We start from the raw sequence: 13,403 nt of genomic DNA, 5'->3' as shown, positions 1-13,403 counted from the left end.
CTCCTCGTATTGCTGAATTTTCGGTAATCATCATTGTCGTTTTAGGAAATCTAAAGCGTTAAGCGGGCCACCCAGTCGCTACAACGTCGCTGCATTCTCACATCCCCCCGCACAGCGCGTCGCTATACTGTGGTGTTTTCCTTTAGAAAATAAGGTTTTTGTCTAGGTATAAGGTTCCCAAGATCTATTTTATTTTATAACGTGACATGGCAGGTACGATCACTACGTCGTTCGGCGATCAACTGACCATCGGGTCACCTGCTAAGGATCAGCGATCCTTGGGTTATAACACACTTTCATTACACTTACATTACACTTACAATACACTTATACATCAAGGCTTAACTTCCTATTTATCCTACAATACTGTAGTGAGTTATTTTTCTATAAATCAAAACACAGATGGTTACCTAGATTTGCAGCGACGCACGTCTCGTCAAATCAGAAGGAATAAAAACATCAACCGATAGAGATGTAATTTTTGGTACACATGCCAACTACGGCCACTCGTTGAACATACTAAATTAGGGGGTATTCTAGTGTAGAAATTTGAAAAAATCGAATTTTTTTTTTTCATATTTTCAAAGCTTAACCTTTCAAGAATGTGTCTTTAAAAAGGCAAGCCAAAATTTCAATTATTTCCAGAGATATAGCTATTTTAGTGACACGTCTTCAATACTGGCTCGGCTGGAACGAATCGAACAAAAGACGTTAGTGATAATCTGTCTACCTGCGGTCCCCTTCGGTTGTAAATACCTATACACCCATACTTTTGTATTGTACCCTTTTATTGTAGTTGTATTATAATATATAAGTATATGTAATTCAAGGTTACCCTGTTGATTTTTGAAAGTTTTCTGCACTTAGAGTTTAGTAACAGCCAGTTTCCAACAGTTGAATTTTAACCTTCCAGCAACGTAGATGCACGTGCTCTAAGTAAAAGAGAAATATTTTAATTTAGTGAATTTTCGAAGTTTGATTTAGTGAAAATGGATCGAAAACCCGCCAAAAATAGTACTTCTCGTGCTGACCGATCAAAAAAAAGGCGATTCCACGGCAATAGATTTACTGTAGAAGAAGATACTAGTTTTACAAGTGCATCGGCAACTAAATTGAAAAAAATCTAATGATGAAGAAGTGATCATTTCCAACAATTATGGATATTGTATTTTGGAGTTTTTCTCGGTTTTTACAGCTATTTCATCATTAGTTTTGTGTGCTACGTGCAAGAATGAAATAAAATTTTCTCGGACAGCTCATCGTGGACTGGGATTTAAAATTGCACTACAATGCAGTTGTGAAAGTCCACAATATATAGCATCTTCTCCATTTGTAAATAAATCATTTGAAATCAATCGAAAAATGGTTTTCGCTATGCGACTTTTGGGAGTTGGACGAGAAGGAATCAATATCTTCTGCAGTATGATGGATATTTGTCAAGGAATATCCATCGGCGCATACTACAGTTGTCTTGAAAACGTGTATACAGCTGCATCGGCAGTTTATAACTTGATTATTTCGAAAGCTGTTGATGAAGAGAAAAATTTAATTTCAGCTTCTGATCCAAATGCTGATTCAACTAATTTCACGGTTTCTGGAGATGGGACCTGGAAGAAAAGAGGTTTCAGTTCTCTATTTGGGGTTACCACACTCATAGCTAAACATTCCAAAAAAGTTGTAGATACAGTTGTCAAATCTAGCTTTTGTTAAGGCTGTAATATCTGGAAAAATAAAAAACATTCCGATATCGAAGCGTACAATGATTGGTACGAAGACCATGAAGAATCTTGTACGATAAATCGTAAAGGAAGTGCAGGAAAAATGGAAGTTGACGCTATTATCGAGATGTTTAGTAGATCAGTTGAAAAACACCAAGTAAAATATGTCAAATATATTGGGGATGGTGATACTAACAATAAGACTTTCCAGGGTATACTTGACATAGATCCTTATGATGGTAACCCAATTGATGAAAAAAAAGAATGTGTGGGACATATACAAAAAAGAATGGGTGCAAGATTACGGAAAGCAAAAAATGAAAATAAAGGAAAAGGGATTGGCGGAAAAGGTCCAGGAAAATTAACCGATAAAGTAATAAATAAATTATCTTTATATTATGGATTAGCGATTCGCCGGCATCCGGATTCTATAGAGGACATGAAAAATGCAATTTGGGCAACCTTCTATCATAATAGTTCTACAAATGAAAATCCACAACATTTATATTGCCCACCTGGTCCAGAAAGCTGGTGTAAATGGCAGAATGCTGCACATGAAGGTACATCTGAAGAGTTTGACCACGAAAACCCGCCTCTGTCGGATGATGTATTAGAAATTATAAAGCCGATCTACGAGAGTTTATCGTCAGAGGATTTACTGGTTCGGTGCTTAGGTTCTGAGACCCAGGATAACAATGAGTCCTTGAACTCATTAATTTGGACTTTTGCGCCAAAACATATACATGCCGGCTTACGTGTAATAGAAATTGCAACTTTTATCGCAGTTTCCATATTTAATGAAGGCTTCATTCCTATTTTGAAAATGATGTCTCTTATGGGGATGGACATTGGTTCTGAAGCTCATGCGTTCGCCACCAAACGAGATAATGCCCCGATTAATCGTTCTGAAATCCGAACTTCTAACGCCTTAAAGGAAGCCCGCACTGCTCGTTTAGAAGAAAGGAATGCAGAAAATGATTTGTTTGAAGTAGAGGAAGGCCCCATGTATGGAGCAGGAATCGCGGATTGAAAAAACGTAAGTATAATATGTCGTTTAATGGTTAACATCGGGTATAATTTTACTCGAAACTTTAAACGCGTTTTTCTCGAAACTACACTTTTCAAAACGTTTGACTTGATTTCTCAAGTTCTATTGAACCAATTGACTTAAAATTTGGTGTGAATCTTCTCAATACATGTCTCTATCGTCCTAACTATTATTATAACAAAATAATAATTTTTACGATTTTTTAAAAATTCAGAAAAGTCCAAAAAAGTCGAAAAAAATGTATCATTTTTTCGGACAGCCGTAATTTAGTAAAAAAAAATTTTGTTTACACTTTTTCTTAGTTAGTACGATAGCCACATTTATCTATATTAATAATCTCTTATTTTTTTTTGTTTCAGATTTTGAAAAAGCTTGCAATCATGACAAGATTGGCGCGCCATTTTTTTGTACCTCCCACTTCAACAACTCATACCACTTTCAATTTTGTATTTTTTGACTATTTTTTTTTTTCTTGTAATCTTCAAATAATAATAAACGTTTGGTAAAAAAATGGATGATGAAAATATTTTTTGATTTTTATTTGTAGCACCTGAAAACACATCTCAAATTCATGCCTCTACACTAGAATACCCCCTGAACATACTAAATTGCCCAATCACCATCTGTAACGATCGCGCCGCCATCTTGGAAAGAAGGTACATTTTTTCTGTCTTTCGTCTATATCTCTGAAACCGATTCTCACAGAGGAAAAATAGTCCCCACACATAATATAGCCTACTAAATTCTCTCTAAAAAAGCTGAATTATAGTTTTGTCGTATCTCAAACGCTCAATGTGACGTTAAATCTCTATGCTGCCCAGACTGTCGTACACCGACCTTCTTTACGTGTCGTTGTGTCGGTTTATCACCTGCAAAAATTATGAAAATCAAATTCTCTATAAAAAAGCTAGAATATAGTTTTGTCGTATCTTTAGTTGCAATCCTAAGTTGAATTGAATGAAGTAATAATAATGAATCTCAGGATCCTATACGTTCCAAATATTAATGAAGACTCGGTAAAGCCTCGTGCCAATTACATTCAAAAGAATGGCCGCACTACCGAGTATCTTTACTGCGAAAAGCTAGGATATACTCCAGGCACCTTATTTCGTAGAACCACACCGAAAGCAAAAGAAGGGGGGTTAGGGCATTATGTGACATGACCCCTAGCGGGTTAAGAGGTGTTCGATGTCGGCTCGACGGACAGTACCCTGAGCAGTCCTTAAAATTAGTTTGTGACGGAACGTTGCCGAGTCTCTTTCATCGAAATGGATAGTGGCGAAAAATGTTTTATTTGAGAGGAGAGCATTGAAATAGGAAAAACAAGCGTTGTTGGACCAAAAGGACCGATAACTTCAAAAAATACAAGTGATAAGAGAGGAGATGGTAAAAGAAAAAAATTGGAGGGGTTATGTTCTATAATTGTACATGATTCGTGTAGAAAACAATATACTCGAGAACACAATATTATTGCTTCGTTGAAAAGACAAGCAACTCATCATAACGAAGCTTTACCGACTTCGTCTAAAAAATCAAAGTTGAAATAATCATCATCGAGCTTCGAATTCAAAAATGCGTGTTTGTACTGTGCAGAAGCGATAGATACGAAATATTATGAAAGGGAGAAGAAAAAGCAAGTCGATAAAAGTAGTATAGTGCGCAACGTTCGGACTTTAGCCGTGAAAGGAAGTGTAATTCAGGCAGCTAGAAAGAGGAACGACAAATGGAGTTGGGAAGTAACGCGATGGATAGAAGCCGTTTCAGACTTGGTTGCTGCAGAAGCGATATACCATGATCTTGGCTTTCCGACTCCTTCAAGAGGCCAGCAACGGGAAAAATGGAGGTAGTCCACCAGCTGACGATGTAAAAAATGCAATGCAGTTCGTTTTCAAATTCATCGAGAACAGCGACGAATGTTAGTTTTCATTGCCGGATTTGATTAAATTAATCGAAGGCTAGGTCCCCTACGAGCGTACAATTGAAAGAAAACTCGAAGAAACATACGGAAATGACAACATTATGAGAGATAACCAGCAAAAAGGCCCCATCGTTTGTTTCAGTAATTACTGAATACGAAGTCTTATCGGATCATTGGTATACGTTGCTATTACAGTAGCCGCGGTAATAATCCGTAAAGATATTAGAACACAGCTTCATGACACTTTATCGTATCCACCGACCGATAATTCTTTAGAAGTCGTCAATAGTTGTATTCCGGAATCTCTTGATCTTCTTCTGAACAACATAATCACCAAAGACAGAAGATGCAACATTGAATCGCTTGAACGGAAATGTCCCTCCGTAGCACATGCCGTTATATCGGCGACCGGACCACCATCCTTCTTGTCCCCGCTTCAAATTAGCGTTGTTGTATTCTTGTACCGAAAATTTGAGTCAAGAAATTTGTTGGATCTGTTGTCGAATTTGGGCTTCGAAAACAGGAAACGAGAAAAAGCACATTCCTGGAACTTGACTCTATCGCTTTGGAGAGTCATGGGAAAGCTATGGTATTTTTTCAGACTTTCAAATGGCGATCATTGTAAAAATGGCTCGCGAATACCGCCGCTGAGCGTCCACCAAGTATAGCGACCGTCGGTAGTTAGAAGCGCACCAGTTATACGCGCCAGGCGGCGATGAGTTCGAATGGACGTGCCCCGCCAACTTTGATGATTTTTTACTCAAAAACCAAGCCGAACGCATCTCTGAAATTAGTTTACAGGCTGTGGTGTGGTTCAAAGTATATGTCAGCATTTTTTTTTCAATTTTTCGGTGCTATCCGTCAGTGTTTTAAAAATCATTTAAAAATTAATTGTAAATTAACGAAATGATAAATAAATTTTTCTAGAACCATCTGTTTTTTTCCTGAATCTGTGGGCTCATCCGCGTAAATGCTGGAAAAAAAATTGAATCTCACATCATTTTTGACGAAGTTAGGATTTTTTTAAGAAAACGCTGCTCAATTTTTCGATCGTTAATAATAAATCGAAATTTGCACTAATTCAAAAATCCTGTGGCACAAAATTCCAACTTTCCATGGAGAATCGACATGCGAAATTAAAAAAATATCTGAGAGGTGACCGATCCGGTTCACGTGGAATAGACCCTATGATCTGAGAAATCTCTGGAAAAATAAGGACTCGGTTGAAGAAGGTGGAAAAAAATGGCCCGACTGCAAAATTATGGATGCAGTATTTCCACATGGTGACGTTGGTGAAGCGACTCATACAAGCGGAGAGAGAAGGTAACTGGAGTGGTCGTCCACAAACCATACAGCAAATGCTCCCATTCTTTCACGCCTGTGACCACTTGTTGAACGCCAACGCATGTCACATGTATGTTCAAAATATGCTAAATCTACCGTCTCGTATCAAAAGCGACGAATGCCGCGGATGATGGCTGCTTAACTATAACACGGACGGATGAATATTGGTCGGGAACTTGGTCGGATATGGCAATGGAGCAAAATCTTATGCGCAGCATGAAAGTCGTCGGCGGTACGACAGGTCAAAGGTTCACTGATAGTTTACTTTCTAAATGTATCTCAGCAATGCCTGCCCTTCGTCAAATTTGCGAATCTCTGGAGGGATACGCCAATATAGCCTTTGACGGCGACGAACAGCACGTAGATTCGAGGGAATCTCGAATAGACCGAGATGATCGAGTCGTGAAACGACTGGAGAATTGGCTTCCGTGCCGCTATCCATTTCAGACGTGCAAAAGTATCACGTCGATTAGCTCACAATCAGGGGTGGTCGGTGATGATAAAATTAACTGCCACAATGCGGTGGAAATTGGAACGAAAGCTGTCAGGGCTGTCGTCGGAGAAAATTTGAAAGACGTGAAAATGGAACGCGACAATCGAGTTCGTCCTCTGGCCACAATCAATTTCGCGATCAAGCTGTACGATGTGGACGTGCCCATCGAGTCGCTGATGCTATTCCAAAGAATTTGCATCGCTAAAGAAGATGGTGCCGAACTCGCCGAATACCCAGATTACGAGCTGGCGCTATTTCCACTTGCCCTTTTCGATGAGGCGAACATGCGGGAAATCAAGAAGTCTGCGTTCCACGACCTATTTGAAGAATCACGCGAGGACTCATTGGAAACAAATGACGTGAATCGTGAGCTTGTCATCGACGTGGGATATCTCCTGCATCGCGTTATTTGGCATCACCATGAAACATCCGAGTCCATCTGCACAGCATATGTGGGTTACGTGCAAAATCATTTTGGAACTAGATCCGTAATCGTTTTTGTGATGGCTACGTCCATAGCGGCTCTAGCGGTACAAAAAAGCATGAACAGCATCGTCATTCTGTAAAGCATTCAAGCGCTAACATACTCTTCGATGCTACTATGGTCGCCACCGTAACGTAAGAGAAGTTGTTGTCAATTGACAAAAACAAGATACCATTGATGTCAATTCTGAAAGATCGATATCAAAATAGAGGTTTCGAGGTTAGGAAAGCACGAGACGATGCTGATACATTCTTATCGTAACGACGGCAATAGAATAATCTTCGTCCGAAAAAGTCGTCATCGTTGGTGACGATGTTGATCTCCTCGCTTTGTTAGCAGCATTAGCACCGGAAGGCAGCGACATTCACTTCGTTAAACCGGGGAAGGGAAAAATTGAGCGGAAAATTTATTCTTCTGGACTTTTAGAATCGCGCGAAGGTCTCCAAGAAATGGTTTTTTTCGCGCATGCTTTCTCTAGGTGTGACACCACGTTATGCATTTTCCAAAAAGGTGAATTGAAATGTTTCAAATTGTTGGAGCAGCGAGATGGTTTGAAAGACGTCGTGAAAATTTTCAACGACGCCGATGCCACTCACGAAGATATCGCTCGGGCTGGAGAACGTTTTTTCTTGGCGGTGTATAGTGCGCCTACTAGTGGGGGATCTTTAAACCAACATCGTTATCAATCATTCGTGAAATTAGCCCATAATAATGGCTATTAGGCGTGAAAAATCTCCCGAATTCTGGGGTTGAAAAAAAGTTCACGATTTCCCCGAACCTGTTTGAACACTGAAGGCTTCTGCTCCAGACTCTTTACTGAGATGGTTCGATTGATGTTTTTATTTCTTCTGATTTGACATTCCGTCGCTGTAAACTTGGTAACCATCTGTGTCTATTTATAGAAAAAAAACTGACTACATTGTAGCGACGTGCGGTGCGGGGAGACGTGAGAATGCAGCGACGTTGTAGCGACTGGGTCACTCGCTTAACGCCTTTGATTTCCTAAAACGACAATGATGATTACCGGAAATTCAGCAATACGAGCAATTTTTCGTTTGTGGCATTGGAAAGTGTATATTTTTCTGCAAACTTTCAACCCACGTGGATCAGTTTTGCTTGAACCGCTCCCAAGATCGCCTCTTTGTACTTCGGTGCACCTAGGTGTCATGTTTATCAACACTTTCGAAATTTTCAAACGGGATCCTTCCGAGAAATCTTTCAGTAACGTCTCCGAATTTTTGTGATATTTTTCGAATGCTTTCCTAACGAGTGATGAGGCTCCAAAGTTAACCTACTACAGTACGGTAGAAGACAACATTTTTCGATTTTTCGAAGGTCATGACTGTCGTTGTATTGTTTATTCGAATTTGAAAATGCTTCGTCAGTCGCAGAATACTCAATCTTTTGAAGCTTTTCTGGATTTCCGCTCTATCATTTTTTTCTTTGTAGTTATAAATCTCCAGACTAAGGGCTCTGAACTTCAAGCGCCACTTGACTTGACGACAAAGATTGGATATTGGATGAAAGAGGAAAATCAGGTTGTTCAAAAATTTGAGGAACAATTCGAAATCTGAGAGAAAAAAAATTTCAATTCGAATAGATTGCTGCCGCGATCAAAAGGAGCACGGTATGTGCGGAAATTTTTTTTGAGCTTCCCTTTCATATCAAACGAAAAAATAATTTCCTGTGAAACGTGAGTGAAGAATAACTTCAAAAGTTTTATATTTGTAAAGTTAAATTCTGACTGATGTTTATTTTTGAGTCGCACAAAAACTGTAGATTATTTACGAGCTAGCGCGGATACATACGTGGCTTCCTGTTTTCAACTTTTTACACTTGTAATTAGTCATTACAGCCGTGTCATAAAACGTGTATAGGTAATATGTATTCGCCAATTGAAATCAAATTAATTGAGTAGCGAATTTTGAGCAAATAATTGGCAGCTAGTTCAAAGATTGATTGCTTTGCAAACTGTTTGAATCAAATAGTAGGATCTTCAAAGCTATACGCAATCGTACATTATCAACTAGGACATTTACGAAGTAAAAACTGGATAATTGATCAGAATAGAGTTGAAGTTATGAAAACTACGCTACTTTCGACGGTGACTTTTCCAGGGACAAAACATGATTGAAATCCGAAATTATGATGCGCTGAAAACAAGGTATGCAGCGATTCGATCGATACTTGCTTGCAGTACTCACAGTGCAACAATCATGGCTTTGATTGTCGACGATGTAGCCATTGACAAATACTGCCCGTCGATAGCGTCTCTTTTTTGGAAGATTCGAATGAAATTCGGGACTGAGCGGACGAATAACTCACGCTCTCTGGAAGCAGTCCTCTTTATCCTTCGGCAACGGCCATACCATGCTGAATGCACCGGTTCTCGTCCGATCACCGAAGTTAAGCAGCATTGGGCGCGGTTAGTACTTGGATGGGTGACCGCTTGGGAACACCGCGTGCCGTTGGCATCTCTTTTTTGCAATATTTTGAGAAGAATGTAAATCCACGTAATGTGAGCGTATTCCGGAAAAAGTTATGATTCTCCGCAAATTGACTACTCCGTTTTTGAACGGATTTTCGATCAAATTTTATGATCTGGAAATAAAAAACATGACAAAAAATTTCGTCATTCACTCGTATGTATAATTGAGTTCAAAGTCTATCTATGACACATTATCTTTCAACATTTTATACAATCGAACAAAAACACAAAATAAAAAATCCCATACGTGTATTTTGTAGATTCAAGTGGGGAGAATAAAAATTTGATCGCACAATTTCAGTAATTTTTTGCACAAACAATGCGACCAAACGGCCAACGGTATAAATTTGGTTTTTCGGAATCACAAATACGCTCGCTGTTACTTTGCTCATCAACCCCATCGTTTCCAAAATTTCGGTGAGGCCGATTTTTTGACAAATTTTTCAACATCATATGAATTGCGTTTTTCTTTCTCTTCGACTGATAGGCCATTCCGAATCTATTTTCAGAATTTCTATTCAATTTCTTTTTTTTTTTTTATTTAATTGTCGCGAACAATAAAGTTTCTCAACATTCGTGTACTTTTATCCTCCATCCTTGAATAAAACGATCCTTCCAAAAAAAACGCATTATTCAGTGGTATGGAAAAATGATCTTATCAAGCTAGTCATCAATTTTGAAGCGCGTCAAATTGATTCGAAGTTATTTTAACGGATGATCGCCCATCCGGTTACAGCTGTAACTATCGGTATAATAGGATACCGTCGATGACGATAGCGCCAGTAAGCAGTGTTCGTTGGCCCTTCAAGACTCTCGAAATTCATAAAATTATTATCGTCAATTCTTCGTGTAATCTTAGTTCAATTTAGAACAGTGAATCCTAGTTCACTTTTAACATAATTGAAACGGAATCTCCTTTTTTTGTTGTAACCGAACCGTAAGAACTATTTATGAGTTTGAACATGAAGCGCGAAATCCCATTTCTACTTCGACTTTACTTTTCGTTTAATTACATTTTGAACATCACGTAAAGTTCAGAAAACTATTTCTTCTCGTTTTCTGATTTTGATAACACATGCTAAACACGTGTGTTCAAGGGGTCGGAAAAAAAAATCGTAAGCGTCTTAAAATGTAAAAAAAAAAAAAAAAAAAAAAAATGGTCCTGAAAGAGAAAAAGTGGTCTTATACGCAAACGTGACATTCGTTGGTATAAATTATCCATTTTATATAGAAAAATAAAAATGGCGGCGTGTTTGAGGTGCGGGAACCTTGACGTAAAAATGATGAGACGGAAAAGCTCCGCTCGGGCGACCGAGTTGGGACGGAGCCCGCCCTCTCGGTGAGAGCTTGATGTTATTGTTCGGCCGTTACGGCATGGAAGTGGAAAAGATGTTACCTATTTGATAAAATAAAAGAAAGTCGTTACGTTTTTACGACGTACTTTCCAGCGTGCAACGCAACGCGAGGAAACGCAAAAGCCGAGATATGAATATAAGGTAAGCCGACAATACTAGGAGCCGCCACAGATTTTGTTGGTGCACATGCAAATCGAGCGATAAATTTATTTATATTAAACCACGTCGCGGGCAACGGCTGAGCTCGACAATCGCTGTGAGCATGGCTTTATCCATTACTACCAACGCTACAGGGCTTTATAGTTCGGTTGGTACACCTATTACTGTGCACGGTATTCCCCGCCGACGCGACGCGAAAATCCCGAGGGTTTGTTATTTTCTGCGTTATCTGGTATGCGGCCGAGCAAATCTGTTACATTATACCGAGAGGGATGCACTACATGGATTTTCAGAACAAACGGAAACACTTTTTTCTGTGCGATGCGAACTTCGTATTTGTTTTTTTTTTTTGTTTTTTTTAACGAAATAGTCGCAAGATTTTTATGACATCGAAATAGTGAAATTAGTCGGAAATTAAATACAGGTGGTGCCACGTTCAGTGTCGACTCTTTCAATGATGTGAGAGTCGATTTTTTTCTCTCTGTTGAGGTAAGACTCGGTTTCAGGACGATTCGAAGAAAAAAAGAAAAGTATCCCACCTTCGAGGATTCAAAAGTAATGACGAATCAAAGGTCACAGTGGCCGCATAAGGTTTCGTTAGTTTGGCGCCTGTTCGCAGCTAACTTCTTATTAGTACACCGCAGTAACTCGGCATGTGCAAATTTTTATCGTTACAAATTCTGACTCTGTCGAATTACGATCTTTTCTTTATTTCAATCGGCTACAACTTTGAAGTGAAAAAAAAGAAACATAGAATTTCGTTTAAAACAAAAGCCATTATTCGATTTTATTCAAAGCAGCGTTACCCGGTCGTGCACCGATCTCATAATTTGGCACCCTCTTGAAGCTCTACTCGAGATCTCGATTCGATTAATTTTCATTTTTTTTTTTTCTTTGAATTTCCAGGGCATTAAAGGCAATCACATACCTAAATCAATACATTTGATGTAGGAGGAAAATTTTTTTTTCCAATAACAACGCTCCAATCGGAAAATTTTCACCAGAATAAAAGTCACGAATCTATATTCTTTTCAACTTTCATTTATTCGTTATTAATTCCTTGATTAATTATCATTTTGCCCCATTAGTGAGCGAATAAATCGAACTAATCGAAGAGCCGTTCTGTATCAGGGATCGACAGTAATATTAAAGTCTCATTAAAATCAATCCGGTCATAGAATCATTTTAATTGAATAGAATTTCGAACTCGACTACAATTCCACGAAACTGAACGTTAATCGTTACAAATAGCCTTCGATACACGGTATGCGCTCACGTAATTGCAATTCATCACTGTTTACGAGGGTCATATTTACACTCCAGAGAGCGCAATTATTCAATAATTAGTTTGCTGCTGGACGTTACAAATTATAACATTCTGATGCCCATTAGCATAAATGAGATACAGTCCCTATGAATATTTCAGTATAGAAAGAGTCTGCAAAAGAAGTTGTATTTCGCTAGTTCAAGGGATGATTTCTTTTGCTGGGCATACCATGCTATTCTCCAGTTGCTAACCTAACCCAACCTGAACCGACATCGACTTCGAGATTCAAGGTTAGAATTTTTTGTTTTTCTAAAAAATTCTACTTTTTGTTTCTACAGAAATTTGTCGAGAGTCTGATATAAAAGCTATGAATTGCCTGTGAACCCTTATTTTTTAATCATTTTTTTTTTTCGATAGATGTAAAGCGTTCATCTACGACTCAAAGTTCCACGCGAGACCTTGGTTACTTTGGGCAAGTAAAATTTTTCCGAGAAAATGAAAACTTTTCACCTTTGAATTTGACAAGGTTGAAAAATCAATTTTTCAAGGAAGGATGTTTTCACCGATGCTCAGTCGGATGCCAACTGATCTTAGGTCTCTCAAATTCAGTTTTCAAAGCAGATGTTACAAAAAATAATTTTTCCCACATGTGAAGTAGAAGGTGAATCCGACAATTGAGACGTCGCAAAATTCGCTTTGAGGTTATGTTGCGGTTACTCACTTTACGCTCGTACCGACATCTACGAAACTCATCCCAATTTTCGCCACTTACTCCACTTGTAGCATAAAGTACCATTTCCTGTTCCTGTACATCGGTAAAAAATACGCCAATACCACAATAACATCATCCAATTAAATCCCCAAGAGAAACAAACAGAAGAAAACGAATTGGCCAAGTACAAAGTATCCCATTCGTTAGGTTTTGGTAAAGAATTACCTAGGTCCGATCACTGCGCGCGTAAAGCGAACTCTAACCTACGTGGAGCTGATTAGCACAGCAAACGTGACCCCGAGACTCGTGTAGCACCGGACTACCGTGCAGAGACAATTAATATACGAGGCGGCCGGTCAGGATCCCCTGAAGCAACGGCACCTCGGAGGTAAACGCATGTTCATGCAGGGTAGCAGA

The 13,403-nt window shown here is 38.8% G+C and overlaps 1 protein-coding gene and 1 non-coding gene across 2 annotated transcripts; both read left to right on the top strand.

Annotated features, from left to right (window-relative positions):
• The first annotated feature begins 1,821 nt into the window (after positions 1–1,821).
• On the top strand, positions 1,822–5,195 carry LOC125501155. The gene is made up of 2 exons (XM_048656296.1): positions 1,822–2,754; positions 3,126–5,195. The coding sequence occupies exon 1, from the start codon at positions 1,822–1,824 to the stop codon at positions 2,746–2,748; it is 927 nt and encodes a 308-aa protein (XP_048512253.1). The 3' UTR covers positions 2,749–2,754; positions 3,126–5,195.
• A 4,165-nt stretch (positions 5,196–9,360) lies between these two features.
• Positions 9,361–9,479, top strand: LOC112694993. Its single transcript, XR_003150291.1, has one exon. It is a non-coding gene; the product is annotated as a 5S ribosomal RNA (ribosomal RNA).
• Positions 9,480–13,403: the final 3,924 nt, after the last annotated feature.

This window comes from Athalia rosae, chromosome 5 (genome assembly GCF_917208135.1).
Source record: "Athalia rosae chromosome 5, iyAthRosa1.1, whole genome shotgun sequence".
Lineage (NCBI taxonomy): Eukaryota > Metazoa > Arthropoda > Insecta > Hymenoptera > Athaliidae > Athalia > Athalia rosae.
This window is presented reverse-complemented; position numbering and strand designations above follow the sequence as displayed.